The 27,778-nt window shown below is 49.6% G+C and overlaps 1 protein-coding gene across 1 annotated transcript in view; it reads right to left on the bottom strand.

The window, feature by feature from the left end:
• GABBR2 (gamma-aminobutyric acid type B receptor subunit 2) overlaps positions 1-27,778 on the bottom strand; it is a 342,974-nt gene that overhangs the window by 16,869 nt on the left and 298,327 nt on the right. Inside the window, exon 14 of the mRNA XM_036261795.1 lies at positions 136-246. Coding sequence (XP_036117688.1) covers positions 136-246 — 111 coding nt within the window. The remainder of the gene's footprint in view (positions 1-135; positions 247-27,778) is intronic.

Raw genomic sequence — 27,778 nt, 5'->3', positions numbered from 1 at the left:
GTGGCAGACATGGGGCCTGGCATAGAGAAAGTGCTTAGTCCTGGGGCTCTTTTATTTTTACGTTGGTGGAGGCCCCTAGGAGAGAGTATGACAGGGAAGGGTTTCCCTGTACCTCGCCTCCCGCGCTGCACCTACCATGAGAAGCCCCTTGTAGGCATAGACGATGCCGAGCCAGATGGTCATGTGGGTGTTCTCACAGTGCTCCAGGAGAGGGCGGATGGAGATGTCCCGTCCAGCTGGATCCGGCTGTGCAAAGAAAAAACCAGAAACCCAGGATGGCACTGGGCGCCCTTCCAGCAACTGGTCCCTAACTGTCCTTTTCCCTCTCAGAAGCCACAGCTAGGGCCACCCTCCTCTGTGGCACTAGCTATGGCTTTTTGGACCCCACCTCATTTCCCACCTCTATGTCCCCATGGGGGTGGGCCTCAGCAAGCGTTGACTGCCTTCCGTTTATTGATCATGATCTAGCCTGCACTAAAGTTATATATGTTCTTTATGCCCTTCTAACTTGAGTCAGAGCTCCTGAGGGTAGGGACTAGGTCACTCCTGTGCCCGTAGAACCTAGCACGGACCTGGCCCAAAGCAGGCATCTGTAACATTTGTTGAAAGAGTGAGGGTGAGAATGAGGCACACGATTAGGTCAGGAGGCCTTTAGGTATCTCTGGAATTAATTTGGGGAGCTGGGAATACAGATCTACTGGCTGAGCCAATCACGGGGCCAATCAAGCCCTTCGAAGGAGACCTTCTTGCCTACCACCCATTAAGGGAGCTGTGGTGGTAGCCATGTCACCTATCATGATCCATCTGGGGTCAGAGCTGATTGGACAAAGGGTAGGCACCTGACCCTAGGCAGCCAATCCGGAGGCTGGTCAGAGGCCTGTGAGGTTTCATGGTGCAGAATGCTCTGCCCAAGACAGGTGGTAGAGAGGACCCTACCCAAGCTCAGGAATGAGAACTGGGAAACTCTGGGAGAGAATCAGGCAGGAGGTGGCAAGAGAAGAAAGACACCCAGGTAATAAAAAAATATATACTGTACATACAGAGGGTGGGGCAAAAGTAGGTTTGCAGCCCTGGCCAGTTTGGCTCAGTGGTTGCAGTGTCGGCCTGCGGACCAGAGAGTCCCAGATTCGGTTCCCACTAGGGGCACGTAACAAAAAAAAACAAAAGAAAACAAAACACAAACAAACAAAAAGGTTTGCAGTTCTTCATATGAAAAATAATACAATAATAAATAATAGAAAAATAAACTGTGTTTCCCATACTTACAACTGGAAACCTACCTTTGCCCCACCCTGTATTTTTCCTGCATCATTGAGAATAAGATGCGGACATCCTGACCCTTCACCCCTAGCATGTATTTCCTAAGAACAAGGAGATTCTCTTACATAATCACACACAGTTAACCAAATCCAGGAAATTGAACATTGATACAGTATATTATCTAATATACCATCCATTTTCAAAGTTCATCAATTGTCCTAATAACGTCTTTTAAGGCAATTGTGGTTTTCCAAAACAGGATCCAGTCTGGGACCACGTATTATATTCACTTGTCATGCCTTTAGGCTCCTTGAACCCCTCACGGGTCCTCAGCCCACTTTGGTTTTACATGTCACTGATATTTTTGAAGTTTTCGGTTTAGTTATTTTGTAGGATGTCCTTCAATTTGGGTTTGTCTGAAAGTGTTTGCATGGATTTGGGTTATGCGTTCTTGGCAGGGGTCCTATGCCAGTGATGTGTGGCCTCCTCGATGCTTCACTGCAGGGGCACCTGATGCCATTTGTCCCATTACTGGTGATGTTAACTGATCACTTGGTTGAGGTGATGTCTGCCAGAACTCTCCACTTCAAAGGTACCATTTCCCTCTCATAATTAATAAATAATCTGTGGGAGACACTTTGAGCCAGTGTGAGTATCTTGTTCCCCCACAAACATTAACTCAGTGGTTTCAGCATTCATTGATGATTCTTACCTGAGTCACATTATTTTGGTGGTAGCAAAATGGTGATTTTCTAACACTATGATTCCATTTAAATACTTGGCATTCTACTGTAAACAAGATCTTCCCTTTTGGCTCATTTAGAAAAATATTTATCAGTATGGACTTGTAGGTTTCTTTTTAATTCAGTGTTTTATAATCCAGTAATAAGATTTTTCATTTTTATGCTCAATTTTTTCCAGGTCTGACTAATGGAAAACTTCTTCATACTGTCTTCTGTTTTTTCAAAGTTTCTCCATAATTTAAAAAAATGTTTTTATTGATTTTTTAGAGAGAGGGGAAGGGAGAGGGAGAGATAGACACATGGATGGGAGAGGCATCAACATTGATTGACTGCCCCCTACATACCTCTTACTGGGATGGAGCCTGCAACCCAGGCATGTACTGTGACCAGGAATCAAACCAATGACCTCTCGGTGCACAGGTCAATGCTCAATCACTGAGCCACACCGGCTGGGCTGTCTCCATAAATTTTTGAGCACTTTCCTACTTCTTGGCACAAGATGTTCCCATCTCTCCTCACACTTTCCTTGCCCCAGAGTTAGAATTAGCCATTTTTTCCAAGGAGTCCTGGTTCTTTTTAGCAGAGACTGGTATTTAGAAACCAATATCTGGGTACCAGGTGTGCTCACTGTTTCTGGGGTATTACTTCTAGGTCCATGTATGTATGTATGTATCATCCATCCATGCATCATCATTTCATCTATCTCTATCTTTCTCTCATCCATCTAGAGATATACATACATATAAGCTCTAACACCACAGGGTTCTTGCTTGCCTCCCTCTATTCCATATTTGCAATCTTTCTCCTTCTACAGTGAGAACACTGGTTTCCAATAACATCAAACTATTCTCATTTGTTTACTCCTACAAATAAACACAAAATAGTTTCAGAATTGCTACATCTATACACTACTAATAAATTTATTAAATAAAGTGGAAGATTACTTTGCAAACCTGTTTGTCTCTGGAACAGATCCCACTTAGGGTATCTCCTCAAAGAACTGTGTTCAGAATGCTGTCCTGTTGAGGCCCAGGGTAAAGCCAGATGCTGGAGGGTAAGGGTAGGCAGGCATTCCCAGGGTCAGTCACGAGGAAGAAGGGGCACTTTGGTGAGGTAGAAGGCAGGCCTCAGGCAGGTGGAGGATGGAAACCCTATTTCTCTTGGCCTTGTTCTCTAGGCTTGGCCTTTGGGGCAGCAACGTCCGGGGCACCTATGAGTTGGGGAAAGATGGTACTCCCGCATGGAAGCCAGCGTGCTGGAGGTGTGGGGCTTGTGGGTTTAGGCCATCTAGTAACCAGCTCATACAGTTGCGTGCTCTCTAAGGCTTGATTTCCCTTGTGTTGTCTAAAGCCACAGAAAGCCTTAGCTCGGCCTCTACAGTTCTGACGCCACATGTAGGCTGGGATGCCAGAGGGGGGAGGAGCCTGAAGCCTCTGCAGTGGTGGCAGTGGGTACTAGCGAGAGCCACCCAAGGGAATGTGATCTCCAGGAACCATAGTGGGCGTGGCCAAGGCTAGAGATTTCCCCTCCACTGCTGCCCACCCAGGAGCTGAACTGGATTCAACTAAGGGTGAGGGGAGTTTCCTGATGTCCTTTCATTAACTGAGGAGACCGAGAAAGGGCTTGGTCCCAAGGTCAACAGTGACTTAGTGGCAGATCTGACAACCAAGCAGACATCAGAATGCAGCAGCACAGGCCCGGCACGGTCATGCCTGAAGAGTAAACCCGTTAACGATGATCCTGTCTGTTCTACAATGAAAAGCACTAATTTATGATGAATTCTTAGATTCTACGTGTAGAGGACTGATTCTGTCATAGACCCTGTTCAACGCGATGATAACTCCATTCACAGGAAGCTGGCCCTGGTTGTCTGGTGTATGCCCCCACGACAGACCCCTCCCTCCACTCTTGGTGAGATGCTTGTGCAGTTCTTTTATTGAACCAGAACCTTCTCCTCCTGGACCTCCACCCATTGGTCTTTCCTCTCGGGCTCCCCAGAATAATCTGAAGCTCCCTCCTTGAGTCTGCACACCCTTCTTCAGGAGGGGGAGAGCCACAGTGAAGGTACACACCACCTCCTCCCACACATCGACCTGGTCCTTTAACCTGCTCGAGTTTACCATTGATTTGTAGGTCTAGGTTCGAGCTCAACCACCTGGTGAAAGCAAGTCCACTTGTACCCTTGCTCTAGATCTCCTTGGCTTCCTTTAAAAAAAATTTTTTTTTTCTTTATTGATTTTAGAGAGAGGAAGAGAGAGGTGGAGAGAGGGAGAGAGAGATAGAAACATCGATGAGAGAGAACATTGATTGGCCGCCTCCTGTATGCCCCTCACTGGGGATCAGGGCCCACAACCTGGGAATGTGCCCTGACTGGGAATCGAACCGGCAGCCTCTTAGTGCATGGGTCAATGCTCAACCACTGAGCCACACCAGCCGGGCTCCTTGGCTTTCTAAGTAACTACCTTCCACCAGCGATTCAGATGTTCCTTAGGATTGACTAAGACCCCATCAGGTAATTTTTATCCAACTGCTGCTAGCTCTGTCTTCCCCCTTCTGCAGCTGACATTCCAGCCTGGTTACCTTTCCCTGTTTTGTAACCCCCTCCCCACCCCAGCCGTCATCTTGGTCTGCTCTGATCTCTTTGAATCCTGAAATCCTAATTCTTAATCTGGTCTTTTAGCCCTCACCCATCTCCATAAACGTTAGCCAGCCTTGGCTGCAGAGCTGGGAGGGCAGCAGGGAACTGAGGGCTGCTTTGTTCCCAGGAAAGTCAGTGGTCCCGAGGGTGGGCAGAGATGCCTCTACACCATCTCCCCAGGCTCTGATCCAGAAATAAGCACAACGATCTCCTTGGTAGTGAACATTGCCCGCTCTTCTTGTCTTATCCGTCTTGGTCGTGCCTGAGACTGGAGTTCAGAGTGGTCTGAGCAGTCACACACAGGAGAGATGCACCTGACTGAGCAATGGGAGGGGGCAGGGAGCACGGATACCACCTGAGCGCTTACTTGGCGTCATTGTCGTGCACCAGAGTGCCACTAGAGGACACCAAAGAACTGTGCGGAGAGTCTGGCCAGCAGCTGTGCATCATCCTCTGCTGGGCAAACAGAGCTACTGCTCCGGCTCCTGAGGCTGTAAGTGATGAAGCCCTCAGCACCCACTGGCCTCAACAAGGTCAGATTTCCAGGCACCATGAGGACCCCCCAACCCCCTTCCAGGGTAGTGGCGATGGGGTAGGGTAGGGAGTTACTACAGAGGAGCTGAAGGGCCCAGGCGGTGCCTGCCCACCCCATTCACCCTGCTCTACTGTGGGCCAGCCACGCAGCCCAAGGCCAGTGAGCACAGGGCATTGACCCCTACAGGTGCCAAGCTGGGACCTCACATCAGGGTCTGAGCCAAGACTCAGGCCCCCTTCCCCAGCCAGCTGTGGACTACAGCATCTCCACTGGCCTAAGAAGGTTTCCCTTGCTCTGGATACTGGCCTACAAGAACTTTCAACTTGCTTTTTTCTCTTCTCTATTTTTCTTCCTTCCTTGCTTCTCACTTGGACAATTACCTAAGTAATCATTCACTCATTCATTTCATACATAACTCTCAAGCACTACCATTTGCCAGGAGTCCTTCTGGGCAAGGGGAATGAAGCGATCCCCAGGACTGACGAGAGCCCTGTCCTCATGGGCCTTCACTCTAGCAAGATCAGGATGACTCCAGCCTCAGAAGGAGAGTGGGTGGGCTCCACCAGTAAAGCCACCCTAAGGGCACCAAGAGCTGCTTGTCAGGAGTGACACTGATATCTAGTTGCTGAGCTACGAGCTCTGGTCAAAGCCTTGTAAGAATTCAGTAGGATATTGTACTCATTTTACAGTTGAGAAAACCGAGGCACAGTGAAGTTAAGTAACTTGCCCCAAATCTCTAGCTAGAAAGTGTCAGCGCTGAAATTCAAACCCAGGTCTGTCTGACTCCCAAACCAGTGCCTTTTCTGCCCTCACCATGTGCTCTTCCCAGCCTTCCCTGCCTCTCTCAAAGCATCCTGCCAAATTCCACGGAGACAGTGGGTATAAACCTGCTCTACAAAGGGTGAGGTGCTGGTGGGAGGGATGACTTCATTGCTAACGTTCGATAGAGTCCTCCCTGAAGCCCTGGAGCACTGTGAAGGCTCTGAAGGTGCTGCAAGCTGGACTCAAGCCAATGAAATGCTCTTCCCGCCTGATGGGGTGCAGTGCCCCGCAGAGAGGCCACGCCTGTCCGTGGCGGGGAGGCTGCGAGAGCTCACACCTGACTCCTGGTCCAGCCGCTGCTCAGCGGGAGGCATGCAGAAGCTGCTGGGAGACAGTCTCCCCCATCTGCGCATTGAGAGGAGAGCAGCTGGCCTGAGAGTCCCTCTGCAGAACGCAATTACTCACAATGTAGGTCATGGCCCCTGCAAACATCCTGCTTTGTCAGGCTGCGTAAGTGGACAGACCGATCGAGAGGGTGGCTGGGCATGAGTTGAGGCCTTGACTCCTGAAAGGTCAAAGCCTTGGTCCTGCTATAGACTCGCTGGGTGACCTTGGGCAAGTCCCCACCTTTTCCAAGACCCCAGTTACTAATTTGCAGAGTGAGCCCATGGGCTAATTTACAGTATAGTTACTGGGAGCCTGAACAATGAAGGGTCGACTGTATTGTCCTACACTGACAGGTTCAGGAAAACTCAATCAACATTTCTCCTGTGCTGACTGTGTGCCCAGCACTGTACTCCATGCTGAGGCCCAGGTGTATCGGATGGAGGATGCCCACCTTCCCGGAGCGCACCTTCCAGTGGAGGGCGCAGAAGGCTGACGAGCCACACGGCGCAGCTAAGAGCACTGCGGTGCAATGTGTGCCTAAAGGGAGGCATCCGGCACCTTGAGGAGTGCTAGCAGGGGACCTACTGCGGATCACACGGTCTGGGAAGGCTCCTCTGCAGGGGTGACATTTAGTCTGAGACCTGAGTGATGAGAAAGACCAGCCATGTGAGAGTCTAGGGGGAGAACGTTCCTAGGAGAGGGAACAGTAAGTGGGAAGGACCTGAAATGACAAAGACTCTGTGATGAGAAAGACCAGCCATGTGAGCATCTAGGGGGAGAACGTTCCTAGGAGAGGGAACAGTAAGTAGGAAGGACCTGAAATGACAAAGACTCTGTCATATTTTAGGAAGCAAAAGGAGGCCAGTGTGGCTGGAGTGTGTAACAAGTGCGGGGCCAACACACGAACCACCCAGGGAGCTCGTTAGCATGCAGATGGTCGGCAGGTGTGGGTGCTGCAGCTCGAACACGCTCCCAGGTGACAGGATGCTGCTGTCCAGGGACTGCCCCGTGGGCAGCAAGGCCTTAAAGGATCCTAACCCACAGGGCGACATCTGGTCCTCACTTAGCAGATCTTCGGTTAAGAGCGAAGATTCCTTTGTCACTCGCACACCTCTGGCAGAACGACAGCCTAGCACAAGGTCAGGCTCGACACTGCCTATCTGTGTGTTTGGACCCTGGACCAGGCCCCGGTGGTACAGTGCTTCTGCGTGTCCTGTGTAAGGCTGGGCAGGGAAGGTGAGGAGTCTGGGTGGAAGGCATGCAGGGTGCCATGGGCTTTCCCTGTGACCGGGGGGCACTTGGTCTCTCATGCTGTCACTGCGTGGGGGGCTCTCAGGCCCCACCTAGCCAGTGCTTCTTTGAAGGAGGGGGTGCTCCACCTTCTGACCACTTCTCAGAAGTTGCTCTCAGAACTTGTTTTCTGGCACATTCCTGCCTTTTTTCCCCTTAAATTTCAAATTTGATTTTGGAAATATACAGTCAAGTTGGTAGGTAAGTGTGTATATAAATGATGGTGGGGGAGGGGAGGGTGCCTAACCTGTGGGCTGTGTTTCAGTCTAGAGAGGCTTCCCTTCTCCTGGGAAGGCACGTGAGTCGACACAACCTCTCTGGGGGAGACGGGGGTCCCATCAAGAGAGCCTGGGCAGGGAGGGGAAGGGCACCTGGTTCAGACCCCAAGTCCAGCTGCCTGACTTTGAACACATCTCTAAGCCTTTCTGAGCCATGATTTCCTCATCTGCAACCTCCTAGCGTTGGCAAGACAATCAAAGGGGGTAACGGGGTGTTTAGCCGGCTTCAGAGAGTGGAAAGCCTGCTCCTGTGTGTAACACATCATCATTATCTGCAACCGCAGAGACACAGACCGCTGGAGCCGGGAGGAACCTTCCAGATCCCTCCGGGGCTGGGCTGCTTATCTCAGCAGCAGCAGCCTCACATCTCTGAGGCAGCAAAGCTAGAAGCTGTCATTCCAAGGTAAGAATGTTTTTTAGAGAATGTCTGATTAGGAGTTTGAGTGGATGTTTCCAGAATCTCAGGTGTGGAAGGGGCCTGCGAGATCGCCCGCAGGGCTTCTCGGCGGGGCACGTCCGGCACGGTGCCCTGCGGGGCGGCGCGGCTCTTCCCGTGAGGGGCGCCCCTGTTCCGTGCAGGGCACGCAGACCCGTGGCGCTTGGGCACCAAACCCAGGAATGTCCTCTGGTCACCGTGACGGTCTACACCTCCCTCCCCGACTCCCATTTCCAAACACTGAGAGGATGGTGCACTCGTCCAATTCCTCGTGCTATAGCTGGAGAAACAGGCTCAGAAAGGACTCTAGCGGCAGGGTGACTGAGTGCAGACCCAGACGCGGGTGTCCTGACTAGCCCACGCCCAGTGCACCAGACCATCTGCGGGTGGGCACGGGAGGGGCCAGCCTTGTGGGCGAAGGAGCCAGGAATTTTATACCCAGGTTACAGGTGAGGAAACAGGCTCAGAGAGGACAAGAGACTTGCCTAAGGCGACACAGCAAGGCAGAGGCAAAGTGAAGCCAAACCTCTTTCCTGCAAAGTAGGTGGGGGTGCATCTCAGCTGTTTGTCATCCCTTCCTTGGGGCCTGGCTCTGTTCTCTCCCTAGGAGGTGGGCCTTCAGGGGTGCCCCTCTTCTCCTTGGGCCTTTGTCGGGACCTCTGGGGCAAGTCCGGAGCAGGACAGCTCACAGGTATGACCGCTGAATCCACAGCCAAGAGGCGCTGGGCCATGGGGGGCTCTCGTGAGGCACAGTGAATGGCATCTCAGTCAGTACTTAGCACTCAGGTGATTGACTTGAACACCCCGATCCTGGCTTCTTTTGGAAATGAGACCCTGGGCAGCACAGGGCCTGCCTCGGGGGCTGGCCGTCCAGCGTGTCTCCAGTCCTCCGTCCAGAGTCCAGTGAGTGCGTGGAAGAGCTTTTAATTTTAAGGAGACTGCTGAAGTAAGGGTGACAGCTGTCCCTGTTAAGTTGGTGAAGACCTGGGCGAGACTGCGTGGAGCCGGAGAACAGCTGATGTGCGAGGAAGGCCCAGCTGCACCCGAGGGCTGGGGGAGGGGCTGCCGGACGGGGACCCCCCGGGAGAGCCACAGCGTCGGTGGAATGTGCCAGCTCAGGGAGGGCAGTGCCATGGGCACCTCGTGTTCTGAGGAGCCCAAGCCTCTGCGGGAGCCGGGACAGGGAGGCGGGAGGACAGAATCAAGAGGAGACAGAAGAGAGGCAGGGAGGAGGGAAGCTGGCTGGGCCACATGGTCCTTCCCCAAAGACTTCTGCACCTTCTGGAAGTCCTACTAAAATTCAGGAAATGCTTGATGAGCAAGAGGGGGCGCTGGTGAGCCTGGCAAAGGGCTTGTGACTTGCCCTGGGTGATGTGGGGTGGAAGGGAGAGAACGTCTGTGAACCAGGACCTGGGCTGTACCCACCGGAAAGGCTAGGGAAGGCCCAAACCCCTGGCAGGCGCAGGACGTTCTGGGTGTCCCCACCTCGGGGGTGTGAGGCAGTTCTTCCAGATACCAAGACCCCTGTGGCCTCAGCTGGCACTGGGATGCACGGAACATCGGCTAACTAGCTATTCACATGGTCACTTCACTTTTGCAGAAGAGATCATGGAGTGGAACGGTCTGGAGCCAATCTTGGGCAAGGTCCCTCACGTGCCAACATTCGGGGATCCCATGGTGCAGCACCAGACCGAAGAACGTGTTTCCCAGGCATGGCTCCTGAAGTCTGGCTTTCACACACCCTTAGCAGAACCGGGGTGCGCGGATGCCTCGTGCCCCGACCTGGCCGGCAGAAACCCGCAGGCCCGTGTTTCCCAGGGCGCCTGTGGGAATGCCTGCGGCCACACCGCCTCCACCCTGGGAGCAGGACACTCTCTTCCTGCAGCCCTGGCCGGCCTGGCCCCACGCAGCTCGGTGTCTGGGCAGCAGGCAGAGGCGGGAGGGTCCCATGCAGGTCTGGGGGACATGTGGGGGGCTCTGGGGGCGGGCAGGGTAAACAGAACAATGAAAAGACACAAAGGGATGAAGAGAAAGGAAACTTGTGTCCCACAGATGTTGATACAATACAGTAAGATTATGAGATGCTGTTAATTAAACCCTGAGAATAAACAAAAACAAGAGCTTCACGAGGGAACAGTCGTTGGGTCCCTCTGTGATTGGACCCCACATAATACTTTCCACCCTCAACTCCCACCATGTCATCTGCGGCCAGGCCCCATGCCCTCCCGGCCGGGTCCCTGACTGTGCGGTGTCCTGGGGTGCCCTTTCCTCCAGCACTGTGTGCTCTGCACCCACTCCGCTGTCTGGAATCTCCCAGGTCCTCTCCGCCCAGCCCTCTGGGGCCCCAGTGCTTCCTGCCTCTCCCCCTTCCCCCGGGGCGGTCCACTGATCTCCAGGTCTCCCTCCTCCCTCAGCACTCCCACGTCCCTCCCACCAACTGCTCTTCCTCTGCCCCTCACCCCACACTGCTCACTGTAAGCCAGGTTCTGGCTAAATGTGCCACACACACTGTCCCGTTTCATCCGAATAATCGCCACAGGAGTGGGCTCTAACACAGACCTGGAACTGGAACCCAGGTCTGCCTAACTCCCCTAACCATGGCTTTACACCCCCAATCCAGAACTACCCAGCTCTGGGCCTCCCAGTCCAGGTCCCAGGCAGCTGCGCTGGCCCTTCTCAGCCTGGCCTGTCTCTCATCCTCTCGTGGGGTCTGCTGCTAGCTCAGTGCACGGCCTGGCTGGTGGCTCACAGAGACTCCCTGCTGTCAAGCCCAAGCCCAGCCTGGTGACATGGGAGGTGACAGAACTAGGGTGACAGCGGAGAGGCTGTGAGTCAGGAAGCTGGAGCGTGTGGGATCCTGGACAGAGGGACTACAGTCCACCACTGCTGTGCGCCTGCCTCGGTCTTATGGTTTTCAATGTCAAGGACTTCAGGAGGGCCACCGGTCCCGTTTCCATTTCTCACAGAGGGTACAGCCCCGGAATAGGCTGTAATCACCCAAGGTCACACAGCAAGAAACCTGAGGACCTGGCACGTGAGCCCAGTGTCCTGACTCCCAGCCCAGGGCCCTTTCCATTGTTCGTGCTCCTCCCTGGAACGTGGGCTAATTCTGGGAGTCCCTGCTCAGCAAGGAGAAAGGAAGCTGGCTGCCTGGACGAGCCTCAAGTGTTCCCTCTCGTGTTCCCTGCTGCAGCTCAGGTTCCAGTTTGCCCTTGGCTAAAGGCAGCAGGACAACAGCGCAGTGCTCTGGTGTAACCGACAGCCAGGGGCCTTGCCTCTGGACCAGGGCTCTGACCCAGGTCTGAGCCCCAGGTTCTCCTCGGAGAAATGCTGGTGTCACCTGCTTTGAGGGTTGTTCTGAGCGTCCAGCAAGAGCCCGGAAGACAAAAGGCTACATCGCCCAGACGCTCATGCCTGCAGTAAAGCGCTCAAGAACAAAACATCCATTTCATTTGCCTGTTGTCATTCAGGGAGGCAAGTGAGTTGGGAGCCCCAAAAGTGCAGTGCTGCAAAGACGGTTCCAAAATTGGATGCTGTAATTGGTGTCGCTGTCGCTGCTGGCCGCGAGCAGGACTCCCCGGGCAGCCACAGGCCCGGGAGAGCATGCATGCCCCCTCGCTCTGCAGCCGGGCTCATTTTTCTGGGCTAGTTTCCTTGTGCCCTGCCAATGCTTTCTTCCCTGCACCGATGTTGGAGTTTCCAGCGTGAACATGAGGCTCCAATTCATTATAACCTCGAAACTGTTCTCAACTCATCGAACACACCCATTAACAACAAATATGTAAATCTGTATAAATATAAATATATCTTTTGAGGTCACACTATTCAATTATTCTATTTTGTGCGATCACAGAACTTTAGGGCTTGAAGAGATTCATTCAAGCATCATCTTTCACTTCCCTTCCTTAGTGTGCTTCCCTGCCAAGAGGTTGTCCAGCCTTTCTTTGCATACCTCTAATGATGAGACACTTACTACCTCCTAAGGAAGCCCAGTTCATTTTGGGATCGGTCAGACTAAAATGTGAATGTTCTTCCTCATTCTTTTTTTTTTTTTTTTTATTGATTAATTTTTGTTACAGATGATTCTCCTTTTCCCCCCACTGATTCCCCCCTCCCACTCCCCTCCCTGCCCCTTCCCCAGATTGTTGTCCATGTCCACTGTTCATGCATACATGCGTATAAGTTCTGTGGTTCATCCCTCCCCCACCTCCCCTGTTCTTCCTCATTCTAAGCTGAAATCTGTATCACCAGAACCTCCTCCATGGGTCCCAGCTCTGTCTTCTGGGGCCCTGCAGGTCGTGGCTCCTCTTGGCCCCAGGACAGCCCCTTTGAAGCTTAGAGACAGTGATTGTGCCACTTTGAACCTTCTTGTTGCTGGTTGACATCAATCCTTCTTACATGGCACAGCTCCTATTCTTTCCCCACCCTGGGCACACTTCATCTTGTCACTATCTCCACAGGGTCTGGGGCCCATCTGAAACTACAAGTCTCCAAGGGGACCTGGGCAGGGTAAGACTTATGTCCCCTCCCTGTGCCTGGAGCCTTATGCACCTGGGACTGTCTCCTGAACTTGCATTGGTTATTTGGCAGCAAAACTACATCATGGAGCTTGGCGGTCCACATGGTTGCTGTCCACATGTAAGAGAATACTGATGCATGGGGGACACACACTCACACACACACACACACACACACAGAGCCACACGCACACAGCCACACACACACACAGCCACACACATACACAGTCTCACACACACACACACACAGTCACATACACACTCACATGCAAAGTCATGTACACACACACTCACACACATGTGTGTGCATCTCATGTCCCTTGGGGATCTAAGGAACTATGTATCCTGTGATGCAGAGCCCCTGAGAGTTCTTTCCATGGTCCAGGAAAAATGCACTGGTGGTCCTGTCACCCCTCATGACATTTCAGGGCCTCCTTTTCCACACAGGATGTGCTTAAGTGTGCAATCCAAAAATAGGCCACCAAGGGCTACTGGTGGGTGGCCTTAATGGTCTCATCAAATTTTTTTTTTTAAAGACCCAAATTAGAGAGGAGAAGTGGGCAATCCAGAAATAAGACAGGGTGGGAGAATAAGAACAGGAACTGTAGAGCCCTGGCCAGGTGGCTCAGTTGGTTGGGTATTGTCCTGTGCACCGAAAGGTCACTGGCTCGATTCCTGGTCAGGGCCTATGCCCGGATTGTGGGCTGGATCCCTGGTAGGGGGTGTGCAGGAGGCAGCTGATAGATGTTTCACTCTCATCACATACATGTTTCTCTCTCTCTTTCTCTCTCCTTCCTCTTTCTCTTAAAATCAATAAAAAACCTTAAAAAAATAAAAAGAACAGGAATGCAGATTTAAGGAGAACTGAGGTTGAATGTTTTTCCTATGAACCAAAGTTGTGACATGGCTTTGGCACAGCAAAAAATAAGCATGTAATCGCCTCTAACGTTCACTTTAGCATTTTCCACATATATAACCACACGTGCCCCCATAACAATCCCACGCAAGGTAGGACAGAAGTATCAGCCCTATTTTACAGATGGGGAAACTGAGGCTCAGGGAATGAAGGAGTGGCAGAGGTTGGTGCTTCCCTGACATCCCATTTGCTCACCACAGTTAGGGGTCATCTGACTGGTTCTGGCCAGTGGGCGATGGGAGGAAGTGCTGTTTGACCCTGTGGGCTAAGCCTGGAAGAGCTGTCAAGAGATCTGTGTGGTGCCTCATGTCCAGGCTCGGATCCCTGAAGATGGTTCCCCTGGAGGCCTCCTGGATTTAAAAGTGGACTTTGTTTGAGAGAGAAACAGACCTTTCATGCATTTTGTTGCTGAGCTTTAGGGGTTCTTTATTACTACAGCTTGGTCCAGCCCATCCTGATGAATATAGAAGGGCAATTCCATTTGTTTTCATATTATCACGTCGGGCACTGTGCTAAGGACTTTGTCCATGTCACCTCATGCCATCCTTGAAGCTGTGAGAAAAAGATTATTCTTTCTCTTTACTGTAGGGAAAAACGAAGCCACAGAGAAGTGAAGCTGTTTGCCCAGGGTCACAGAGATAATAAGGTGTGGGCCTCGGACCTGACTCTGGGTCTGTGGGACTGGAAAGCCTCGATGAACTCTGGTGATTTGCAGAAACAAATGGCTATTGTGTTCCAACACCCCGTTGGGCTAGACGCCGCCTCTGAAGATGGAAGATCGCACAGATTGCTTTTCTCATTCGGATGTTATGCCTGAGTGAAATCCTTGTGTTCTGATTGATTATAGCAATACTGATTTTCCAATTTTAAAACAACAGTGCAGCTTGAAATAATATCAAAAGAAAACACTGAAATACTTGAAACTTTGGTTTAAATCCTCATTTGGTTTTGCTTGAACTGTGCAGGGCCTGCCTCGTCTCCCCTGTTTAGGGCATCCCCACGCGGACTGCGCCGCGGCCACTGCTACTAAAGCAGTCTGGGCTCCTGCTCAAACCGGCCGGGGCTCCTTGTACCCCCAGCAGCACGTTCTAGGTTACAGCCCTCAGAGTGTGTCGATGCGAACATGCACTGTGAGACAGGGTTCCATGGCCAAAGAAGTTTTGAAAATGCTAATTAAAATTGTTAGTTAAAATATTAAACTGCAGGACTTTTCAGAGCCTTTAACTTGCTAAAGCTCAAGAGGCAGTTGTGTAATTTCTGGGATTTCTTAAACTTGTGGATCATGAAAGCCTTCCACCCCCTTTTATTTTGGGACAGCTAATGGGGTAAATATTTATGTCATATACTTTGGAAAGACGTTGGCTTTTAGGATAAAGTCTAAAATTCCCAGCTTAACATTCAAGCCCTCCCAAGAGTTAGTCCCAGGTCAACCTCTAGTCTCATCTCACAAAGCCCTATCTGTCGACCCCAGGCTTCAATTCCTGCCCTGCCCTTACATCTCCTGTTCATCATCCCCTCCCTCAGTCCTAGGCTGTGGGGATCTCAGCTGTAACCTGAAGAGAAAACAGGCTTGAGGAACAATGTCAGAAACTGCACACAATGCGCCTCTGTTCAGGGGAATGTTAAAAACACTGTTAGTGCCGTGGCTGAGAGGAAAATGGGATGATGATTGCATGACTAATTGAAAGCCATGTGTTTACCGAGGCTCACAGAATCCCTTTTAGAAACAGAAACGGGGCATGCACATGCCAAGGAACAAGGCAGAATGGGTGCACATTGGAAACAAAAAGCACCAAGATATGCTGGGCAGAACCAAAGATATCAACATAATTAATAAAGTAATTAACATGCACAGGAAACGCAAAAGCTGCCAGGAGGCTGATAAGAGAGGGTTATTTAAAAAATGAGCAGGGTAGCAGGGATGTGAAATGAAGTTTTGCATTTTTTTTTTATCACAGACCCCCAAAATATTCTATGAGTAATAAATAGGCCTTGACTTACTGCAAAAATACCCATGAGGCTGGGGCCAGAAATTGCTGTTAAACTTCTCCCTGGCAAAAGAATCGGCTCAAGCAATCAGTCCGCCAGAACCGAGAACGTGGGGAGGCGCTCAGACTGGGATGGGAGACCCGTACCAGGTGAGCTCCGGTCCCAACTCTGCCACTCACAAATGATGGGACCTGCAGCAACACTTTAACCTCATTGTTGCCATCTGTAAAATGGGTCTAAACATAGGACCTCTTCATAGTTTTGAGGACTGACCGGACAGATATATGTAAAGTCCACAGACCAGTGCTTGGCCCGAGTGAATGGCTCCGACAGGGTCAGCTGGGACCACTATTATCCCCCCATGGCCAACCACCCAAGAGAAAGCTCCCCGATAACACCTAAGTTCGGAAAATGTTTCGAAGTTTTCATTAAGAAAGACAGACAAACTCATGCTCCCTCATGCTGCTTCTCCTTGTCTGGTTCCTGGGGTGTTTCGAGGAAGGGCAGGAAGGTGAAACACGTGCTCTGGGATTTGGGTTGAGTCTGTTCCTCAGTTTCCCCATCAGAGAAATGAGGGATCTGTTTGGGCGATTTCTTAATTCATATCAAGTTCTGAAATTCTGAGTCAACACTAGTTACACAGACAAGTGATTGCTGACAAGGCAAAAATGACCCTCCTACAAGGCTTCTTCTCTTCCTGCTCCTCCTTGGCCACCTTCCAGCTCTGTTCCTGGAGCCAAGGTCCTCTTAGGCCTCAGGTGGAAGCTCAGAGTCTTGGGGCTACTGTGCCTCCCTCATCAGCACGCCCACTTGCCCTGAGCCCTGGGCCTCGGGCCTCTGCCCGTCTCACCAGCAGGACACTTAGCTCCGCCACTTAGCCCACGCGCTCTGGCCCTCACACCATCTCCCCACCTGTTCCTCCCCGAGGGGTCTGTCTTCCCACCCTGACTTTTTTCCTTTCTCAAACATTTATGAAAATATTTATTTTCAAACAGCAAATCTGAATAGTACAGTGAATACTTGGGCACTTTTCTCCAGGAGTCAACAGTTGCTAACATTTTGCCGTATCTGTTCTCTCTCTTTCCACGCACACGTGCACACACACACACACATACACTCCTCCCCAAACCATGTGAAAGTAAACCTCAGATGCCAAGACACTTCAGCATGAATGAATGTGTAGTCCTACATAACCACAATATCATCAAGAATAGTAACAACGATGCCATAATATTACAGTCGGCCCTCGATTATCGTGGTTAATCAATTCCAGATCCTACCGCGATAAATGAGTTTCAGCGAAGTAGGATTCTTTATATATAGTCGTCCCTCGCCACTACGTGCCTCGACTTTCGTGGCTTCACTCTGTCGTGGATTTTTCAAATATATTCATTAAACAGTTGATTGAGATAGTGAAAATGATACAGTGTATGCTCGGCTGTCTGAGTCAATTATACACCCCCTGTATTACAGTTAAAATTAAAATTACTGTACATATGGACTGTAGGCCTATGTATTCGAGCACCCCAGGAATCCTTCAACGCCAGGTGCAACTGCTAGAGTCTGGAACGGATTAACAACAATAAACGAGAGACGACTGTATCTCATAACCATGGTGAACTTCGGTGAAGAGCTCACCATGTTGTTCGGCTGCTGAAATTCCAGCTCCCTCCAGCCCTGTACCTACTCTCTACCCACAAGTAGCCACATTCTACTAATTCCTGAACTCTTCCCACACATAGTCTATACTTTCCTGCTCAAGAATTTTCATCAACTTGGAATGCCATTGCCTCCGATACCTTCTCCTTGAGGTTTTGCTCATCATTTAAAGCTCAGCTAACTGCTGTTTGACCTAGTGATCCCACTTCTAGGAATAAATCCTAAGAATCCCAAAACACCAATCAGAAAGAATATATGCACCCCCATGTTCATAACAGTGTTATTCACAATGGCTAAGATCTGGAAACCAGTCCAAGTGTCCATCAGTAGATGAGTGGATAAAAAAACCTGTGGTATATTTACACAATGGAACACTATGCAGCTGTAAGAAAGAAAGATCTCTTATCCTTTGAGATGACATGGAGGGACCTGGAGAGTATTATGCTAAGAGAAGTAAGCCAGTCAGAGAAAGACAAATATCACATGATGTCACTTATATGTAGAATCTAATGAACAAAATAAACTGATGAACAAAATAGAAACAGAGGCATGGAAACATGGATCAGGCTGACGAAGCTCAGAGAGAAGCGGGGAGGGAAGGCGGGAAGAGGTTAACCAAAGAATTTATATGCATATATGCATTGCCCATGGACACAGACAATAGAGTGGTGAAGGCTTGGGACAGAGCGGGAACTGGGAGGAAGGGAGCAGTGGGGGAAAAATGGGGAACATCTGTAATACTAATAACAATAAAGATTTTAAAAAAGCTCAGCTAAAATTCTCTGTTGTCCAAAGAACATTCTATGGTCCTTCTAGATGAAATGCATCTTTCTTTTCATATCTCCATAATATACGGGAAGCCAGTGTGATGACATATGTCATATATGGAGGAAGACAGAGACAAAGGAACTAATCCCTGATCAAACTGTGCCTGAAGTCCATATAACCTCTGGACCTTTACAGAATGCCAATGCATTCCCTTTACTGTGTGCTCCAGTTTGAATTACTTGTAACCAAAATCATCCTCACGAACAGTGTTGGGATTAGGGCTGACAATCGTGTAGCCCCCTAAAGCTGTGGACAGCAGGAGAATACAACGCATTATGAGCAGGTGCATGGGACGCTTGCGTTTCTCCTGCTTCCTACCCTTTCTGGAATGCCTGCCCTGTACCTGGCATGCCCCATGTACCCTTTCCTGTTGTTGTTTTTAAAATTGAGATACAATTCACCATTTTAACTACTTTAAAGTATACAATCAGTGGTTCTTAGTATATTTCCAATGTTGTTCAACCATCACCACTATCTAATACCACATTATTTTCATCATCCCCTACCGGTCACTCCTATTCCCCTCCACAGCCCCAATCTACTTCGTCTCTATGGCTTTACCTATTTTGGACATTTCATAAACGAAATCATGTTCGGCGAAAGTGCCAGACACTAAAAGGCCATATATATGATTAGTGCTAGGCACTTGAACGTGTGGTCCCAGTTAATGCTCATGGTAAGCCTGTGAGGGAGGGATGGATTTTTTCTCATGAGCACTGGGGCTCAGAGAGGGTGAGTCACTCACCCAAGGTCACATAGCTAGGAGGTGGCAGAATATGGATCAAAACTTTAGATCGCAGTGTTTATGGCCACCCCATCATTCTCCCAAGGCTCATAGTGCATTTCCATTTCCTTGGCATGGAAATGCATTTCCAGAGGCCTGCCATATATTTTTAATAATTGGTATAAACACACAATCTCTTGTCAGCCAGCTTCCTGTCTGCTGTGAGACACAGATAAGGAAGGAAGAGATGAGCGACGCAGGAAAATCACCCATACCTGTTGGCAGGACTCACTCCAGCCGCTCTTGGTTTAATTCTCCAAGCCTTCTGTGTCCGACTCATGTAAGAAGCTGACTTGCGTGAAATGTTAAACACCACGGTGGATGTTCACAATCTGGCTTCGGCAGCTCTGGAGACAGTGGCTCAGAGGAGGGGGGCACGCAGCTTGTGTCTGTTTGCAGATTCGATTCCTTTGGGATTGCTGAGCCAGGGCTGTGCTGGGCTGGTCTCAGGGGGCCCATTGACAAGGAGTCAGACACAGGAAAAGAGCAAGATGAGGGACCAGCTCTGAGACAGCTCAGAAGCAGGGCGGCCAAGGGCCAGATGATAAACGATGCTCCATAAAATAGCTAACACTCATGAAGCACCCTTGACATGCTGGGCACAGGGTGAGCCTTTTACAGGCACTGCCCCTTCTAATCCTCCCCAGAGCCCCATATTAATGTCTAGACCCATAATATGGATAAAGAAACTGACCCTCAGAAGCAAAGTCACTCACTGTATTAGTTTTCTAGGGTTGCTATAAAAATGTCCTCAAACTGGTTGTCTGAAAACAATGGAAATGTATTTGTGCAAAAAGTTCCGGAAGCCAGAAGTCCGAAATCAAGGTGTCACAGGGCTGTGCTCCCTCTGAAGGCTCCAAGGGGGAATCCGGTGCCTCGTCCAGCTGCTGGGGGATCCAGGCACTCCTTGGCGTGTGGCTGCATCACGCTCATCTCTGTGTCCCTCTTCACACGACCCTCTCCTCTGTGTCTGTGTCTTCTCTACTTCTGTTTCTTATAAGGATGATGCCGTCTTAAGATCTTTAATTACATCTGCAAGGACCCTTTTTCTGTAGAAGATTGCAGACACACGTTCCAGGGATAAGGATGTGGACATAGCTTTTGAGGGCTCACAATTCAACCTGCTATACTTCCCTGACTTCACATAGCCAGTGGCTGAGCTGGGATCCGAAGTCGAGCTTAAGTCTGGAGTCCATTTGCTTGACCCCTTTGGGCTAAATGCTACCTATTTCTCTACTGTGTGATTGTGGGCATGTCATTTAACCCCTATGTGCCTCAGTTTCCTCATCTATAGGCTGAGGGTAACAATGGTGACTGCGTCATGGGCTTGTGAGGACTGAGCTGAGCAGGTAAGGCACATGGAACGGTGTCCAGCACAGAGCACGCCTCAACAACAGCTATTGCTATTATTATTATCAAGACCACACGGCTTCATTGAAATCCTGGATGAAAGCTGAGCAGACCTGCTCCTGAGGATGAGGCTGGACCAGGCACAGTGCTCTCAGATATTTGCTGGGTTTGAATATTTGCTCGTAGGTGCTTCCCTCTTATGCAATACCAACCAGATAATCACAGATGTGAAAGAGGTTTAAACATTTATAAGGGAACACTACACTTAATGGAGGTTAATGACTTTGAAAGCATCAATGAAGAGAATGTTTCTCTAAAACAAACCCAAGTAAAACTCAGAACTGATGTGGAAAGAAGCAGGAAGCATGAATCGATCCCCAGCTACCTAACACCGCGTGGCCTGGCTGGGAACAGTTCCGATGTGCAGCGAGGTCATCGTGGGCCTGTCAGCTCACCTCCAGCCTTAGTTTCCTCCTCTCTACAGTGGGGATGTCAAGGTGCTTGGCAAACTGTGCATGCTGCAGAAATGTGAGGCACTCTTATTATTGCAGTACGTGTTTGCCAGGTGTTGAGTACCTGTGCCCAAGGGGTTAGGGTCCCAGTCTGGAGAAGGGCAAGGGAGCGGTGGGCTGGGACCGAGAACTGGGCAGCCCCAGAGATGACTGCTGTCTCCTGTGCTCTTAGGAAGGGCCCACAGGCTGTGTCCGTGTCTCTGAACTGAACTAAGCATCTCTGGGTCATATTAAGTATTCCATCCTATGTGAAGGTGAAAATGACTCAGTATTTGGAGTTTAATCCACTGTCACTTTACAGAGAAATTCCAACAGCAGAAAATAATCAACACCCCCCACGTGGCTGGCTGTTCCATCTCAGAGCCCCTGTGGGTGCCCCGGCCCCTCGTGGTTTCTGTGGTTGGTGGCTTCCTGCAACTCAGGTGGGTGTGTCAACCCGCCTAAAGCTCTGGGCTGCAACTCGCTCACCCTCTGCCTCTCACCTTCAACGAACGGTGCTGAGAGACAGACGTCTTGTAGCGTTTCCTTCTTCCGATTCCTCGCTCTGTCTTCCACCGGGCAAACAATGATTCCAAGGATGATTTAAGGGTTTTCAGAAAAATGCGAGACCAGGGGGCTCATTCAGCTCTGTGGGGTCTGCACACGTGAACCTTCCCGGGTGGGCCTCTCTCTGAGTTGATGTCACTGGTCCCCATCATGTTCTCCAGCGGGGCTGGGCTGAGGGTTGGTAGGACTTCAGGTTTCCTGGATTCAGGCTTTTCTTCCCTTACCCTTTAGCCTTCAATATATTGCCCCGAGTCTGTTTCTAACTTTGGTATCTAAAGTGCAGTCCTGGGCCCTCCCTGGAGATTGGTGAAGGTCTGGTCCAGAAAGTTCAACCCTGGCTGCACACTTGAACCCATGGCAACCTCTAAAAAATCCCAATTTCCAAACCAATTAAATTAGAGTGTGTGTGTGTGTGTGTGTGTGTGTGTGTGTGTGTGTGACCTGAGTACCAGTATTTTCAAAAATATCTCTTCTGGGTGATGTAGCCAGGATTGAGAACCACAACTCTAAATTATCTTTCAAATTATTGAAAAATCTTCCTCTATTTAAAATATTACTTAATTTTCTTTTCAGACTCAACATACTCATCCTATAATTTAAACCAGCTACTGGGCAACTGTACCACCTGAGCAGGTAGTCAATGCTGACAAGAGTCATGACGTGGAAGCTTGGTCATTCGTTCACTCATCCATTCATTCATGCATTCCTTTGCTCATCATTTACTTGTCTATTCAAACAACGTATATTGAGTACCTACTATGTGCCTGCCAGACCTATGGGAGGCTGTGGGGTCGAAGCACTGAGCAGGAGAGACAGGCCCCTATTTCATGGAGTTCACGTTCTAGCGGAGGAAGACAGAACACAGGCAAGAGCAGAGGGACGAAGGATGTGATGAAGAAGCAGGGCGAGGTGAGACGGAATGGCAGAGGCCAGTTAGGACTTGTTAATATTGAGTTAACATAGCAATTCTCCCTGAGTGTATACATCAGTGCAACCTCTATGAAAATCCTGATGCCTCTTTTGCTGACATGGAAAAACAGATCCTGTAATTCATTTGGAATCTCAAGGGACTCTAAATAGCCAGAACAATATTGAAAAAGAACTAAGTTGGAGGACTCACACTTCCCAGTCTCGAAGCTTAGCATAGTGCCAGTCAGCAAGGCAGTGTGGTGCTAGCCTAACGATAGGCATGTAGATGGATGGAGCAGAGTCAGGAGGCCAGAAAGAACCACACATCAATGCTCAACTGATTGTCAATAGGCATTTGAAGAGTAGTCAATGAGGAAAGAACATTCTTTCCAATAAGGTGCTTGGGCAACTAGATATCCACATGCAAAGGAACTAATTTGTACCACTCCCTTACACCATATACAAAAATTAACTAAAAATGTACCAAACACCTAAATATAAGAGCAGTATTGTCGAACTCAGAAGGAAACCCAAGTGTTATGAATCTTTATAACCTGAGTCAGGTAATGGTTACTTAACTGGGGTACCTAAAGCACATACAACGAAAGAAAACACAGATAAATCGAACTTCATCAACATTACTTTTTATGTGTGTCACAGGATACTGGTGGGGAAGTGAAAAGACAACTCAGAATGGGAGAAAAATGTTTGCCAATCATGTATCTGACAAGGGTCTAGTATCCAGAATATATAAAGAACTCTCATAACTCAACAACAATTCAATTAAAAACAGGCAAAGGACTTGAAACGACATTTCTCCTGTGCAAATGGCCAATAAAAACATGACAAGATGATCCACATCACTAGTCCTTTGATAGTCACTCTCATCAAAACCACAGTGAGACACCTCCTCACATCTGATAGGATGGCTATGGTCAAAAAGGCAGATCAATAACAAATGTTGGTGATCATGTGGAGTCACTGGAACCCTCATACATTGCTGGTGGGAATGCAAAATGGTGCAACCACTGTGGCACTGTCTGGTAGTTCCTAAAAATGTTAAACAGAGTTGCCACAGAAACAGGCAATTCTATACCTATGTATATAACCAAGAGAATGGAAACATATATTCCCACAAAAACATATACATATGAATGTTCATAACAGCATTATTAATAGTAGTGGAATTCAAAAAGTGAAAACAACCCAAATATCCATCAACTGATGAATGGAGAAACAAAATGTGGTATATCAATACAAAGGAATATTACTCAGCCACGAAAAGGAATGGAGTACTGACACAGGCTACAACATGGAAGAACTTTAAAAACACTATGCTAAGTGAAAGAAGCCAGGCATAAAAAAGCCCCACATACTGTAAGAATCTGTTGACAGGAAATGTCCAGAGTAGGCATTTCCACAAATAGATTTGTAGTTGCCAGGGGCTGGAGGAAAGGGGTAATGGGGATTCACGGGTAGAAGGAACAGGGTTTCCTTTCGGGGTGATACAAATTTTATGGAATTAGTGTGGATGGCTGCACAATTTTATGAATGCACTAAAAACCATTGTATTGTTCATTTTAAAACTGTGAATTTTATGGCATGTGAATTATATCTAAAAAAAAAGATTCCTCTGCCGTGTGAGAATGGCTGGGGAGAGGCAATGAGTGGGAGCAGAGAGCCTGCTTAGACAGTTACAATTTGTAACAACAACAATAAGCAATAACCCAGTGGCTTAAACAATGAAGGTGGCTGTTTACCCTCAGCCCCCCTCTAGTCCATTGTGTGCCAACTGTCGCTGTAGCTCATAGCGCCCCTTTCTGGATACCAGTGATGACATGGTGGTGCTTTGGACCTCAGGGGTAGCAGTGGAGACGGGAAGGAGTGATGGATTAGGATAGGATTTGGCAGTAGGGTCTGCAGGACTAGGGCAGAACTTCTCAGAGAATACCCCATAAGATGACTCTAAGGCTGGAGTCATTCAACTAGTCAACCAATATTATGTATTGAGTATGTGCTATGTGGCAGGCTCTTTTCCAGGTGCTGGGGATACAACAGTAAATAAAATGCAACCGCCCCTCTTCCTGTGTTCTCATGAAGCTCACTTTCTAGTGGATGGGGCAGTGTTTGTGACAGTGATAGGAAGTTGGATGGACTTGACCAAAGTGGTCATCATGGCTGGACATCAATATCTGCTTCTCTCTCTTCTGGGTATATCGTAGGACTGTTCTTCCCTGCCCCCACCAAACTCATGCATGGAGACTTAACATGTTCTGGCCAATGAAATATGAGTGGAAGTGACATGTGACACTTTGGAGTGGACACTTTAAAAGTCAGGGCACATTCTGCCATGTACTCTTTCCTGGTGCCACAAAAACTGCCCCAAAAGGTGCCCCACCAGCTATGTCCTGGAGTTAGCCTGCTTAGGGGGCAAGCCACAGCTGACCCTCCATGGGCAAGTGTTATGATGAACAAAGAACCTTTATTGTTGTAATCCAGGGGTGGGGAACCTTTTTTCTGCCAAGGGCTATTTGGATATTTATAACATCATTCATGGGCCATACAAAATTATCAACTTAAAAATTAGCCTGCTCCATTGGGTCAGGCTAATTTGATAGGTTGTGATATTAGCTGGTATTGATTTCATGGGCCTTATAACACCTGCGGGCCAGACATTCCCCATCCCTGCTGAGTTGCCCTTCTTTTGTTGTTACCACAGCAAAACCTAGCACACCCTGACTAATCCATGTTCTCACTCACTTTTTCACCCTCTGTGGGACATTACATCCAAGCTCAATCCTAGCTCATACTTTAGAAAAGGATGGCCAGCACCTCAGCACAGTAACTCACACTTCAAACCACATGTCATGGAGGAGGTGCTGTTGGTAACAGCCCACTCTGTGGGCCTAGTCTTGCCCGTCAGACTTGGTCCTCGAGGAAGCCTGAGCACAGCAGCCCTGGAAAGGCTGAAGGAGCACCTGGTTGACACACCATTTACAGAGGTTCTTGGGTTGGAATTCCCTCCCCCTCCGCGAAAAGAGGGGATGTCTCTGTGGGTGCCACGGCCTGTGTTTGTGCTGATGTGGATGGGTGGAAAACCATCAAAATTTAAAGGCTGTCTTTGCTCAAGAACTGGAATAGCTTCACCAAGACACACAGCGGTCAGAAGATGCCAGGATCACAGACAGTTTCCCAGCTGTCTGCTCCGTGCACTTGAGAATTTCTAGGAAACAGCCCCTCCCCTGGAGAACTCCGGACAGGCAGAGACCAGACTTTTCCACTCCAGGGCTGTCCCTTGGTGACCACGGTGGTGCAGTCTCTTTTGCTTTGTGTCCTGAGGGGCCTCCGGAGCCCAAGTGCGTCCTGAAGGCACAAGGGACGCCAACAAGGAGCATGAAATACATCAATCACTCACGACACTAAGATGCCTCTGACACGCGGTACTGCAGAAACACGGCGGTGGCTGGCGGAGCCCTTCTGCCATGCACGGTCCCCAGTGCTGCCCACAGCCCGGGCCCAGCCGGGACCTTAAAGCGCCTCTCTGGCGTACCCTTCCAATTAAATCTCACCTGGCGATCTCATTTCAATAACTTAATCTGGAGCTTACATCTTGCTCCCTCTCCCAAAGGGCCTGAGGCAGCACACAGCAAAGCCCGAACACACAGGACAGTTAGAGAAATAAACACAAATGATCGGTAGAAGAGATAATCCTCAGGAACCTGAGATAAGATGGCCATTGCCCAGGTGTTGAATTTGGCTCCATCTCCCCGGCAGCCAAGGTTGAAAAGAACACCAGAGTGGCTCCCTTGGTGACCACGGCCTGCTGGAGGGAAGCAGGAGGCAGTTCTGGGGACAGTGCGGCCCCTTTCCTGAACCCCAGTAGGCTCCTCCCCTGGCCCTTTATCTCAGGGGCACTAAGTCACAGACTGGACAACAGTGCTTTATAGGAGACACTGAGTCATTCTGCAGTCGGCAGCTTGAGCCCCACACGTGGGCCCTTGATAAAAGGTGAGGGTGTAAGATTAAATTAAACTGTGACTCGGCAAAGACATTTCTTGGAGAATCCGGCTTAACGGGCCCAGACAGATGGGTTGAGGTTGGACATATGGTGGCATGGAGAGAGAGTTCCAGGTGGAGGGAACAATTGTTCAATAAATATTTACCGAGCACTTACTCTGAGCCAGGCCCTGCCAGGGGGTGCCGGGGACACTCAGATGGCCTTGGCCTCTGAGGAGGTCACGGCCGAGGGGCCCGGGTGTACAGACAGATGATTACCAGTGGTGTGACCAGACGAGGGGCAGCCAAGGCAGCCCGCTGGTCCAAAGGCTCCTGGAGAAGATTCTGAGCTGCCTCTTGAAGGTCAAGCAGGAATTTTTTCCATGAAGATGGCCTAGTGGGTGGGAAGGAGGATGTTCTGGGTGGCGAGGACAGTGCGTACAAAGGCAGGGAGGAAGGGACAGCGCGATGCTGCCAAGTGCCGACAGCTAGGACAGCCGAGCACGTGACTGAGGAAGGTGGTGGAGATGAGGCGGGGAAGGAAACGGGGCCGGATGCTCTAGGGCCTCCTGAGCCACCGAGTGTGGGCTTCCTCCTCCAGCAGATAGGGAAATCAAAAATCAAATTAATTCTCACCTGAGGATATGTTTTTATTGATTTTAGAGAGGAAGGGAGAGAGAGAAACATCAATGTGAGAAACATTGATCGGTTGCCTCCCGCATGTCCCTCGATCAGGGATCAAACCCGCAACCTTTTGGTGTTTGGGATGATACTCCAACCAACTGAGCCACCTGGCCAAGGCAGATGGGGAGCATTTTAACCAGGAGAACGAAATGATCAGCATTTCAGATGGTGCAGCCTTTTCCTGAGAAGGGTTGGTCTGGCTCACCGGGGTGGCCCTCAGCTGACAGGCCCACCAGAGGTCCTCGCTGAGTCCCACTACCCTGCCTGGAACGTGGTCTGCATCTGGCTGGGGCCTCAGCCTGGCCGTCCAGGACCCCGTGGATGACTATGAATGACAAAGGCCTGTCCCACTGTCCAGGGCTGGCAGTGGTGACTCATCATTTGGAGTGTAACCCTCAGCATCGAAGCCTCGGGCCACCAGCTGCGTATGAGCAGCCCCCAGAGCAGAGTGGACCCTGACCTTTGGCACATGGCTCACCCTCGCCGTTCTGATATCCCTTCTTTTAAAAAGGAACAGTGTGAGATGGGACTTGGACAAGCTTTGTGAGGATACCAGATGTTTACAGAAAGTGTCTGCTTTAGTATCTTTTAGAGCAACTGTAGAGGGAGGTAAAAGATAATAGTTAAACTTATTTAAAAAACTCTATGTAGTTGCCTCTTCAATACCTGTTTCCATAGAAACAAGTGAAATAAGCCACCAGTTGCAAAGCTAAGCGTAGCCCATGGCTCCCCAATCCCCCACTGCTCCCACAAGAAAGG

Source organism: Molossus molossus, unplaced genomic scaffold, assembly GCF_014108415.1.
Source record: "Molossus molossus isolate mMolMol1 unplaced genomic scaffold, mMolMol1.p scaffold_m16_p_14, whole genome shotgun sequence".
Classification (NCBI taxonomy): Eukaryota; Metazoa; Chordata; class Mammalia; order Chiroptera; family Molossidae; genus Molossus; species Molossus molossus.
This window is presented reverse-complemented; position numbering and strand designations above follow the sequence as displayed.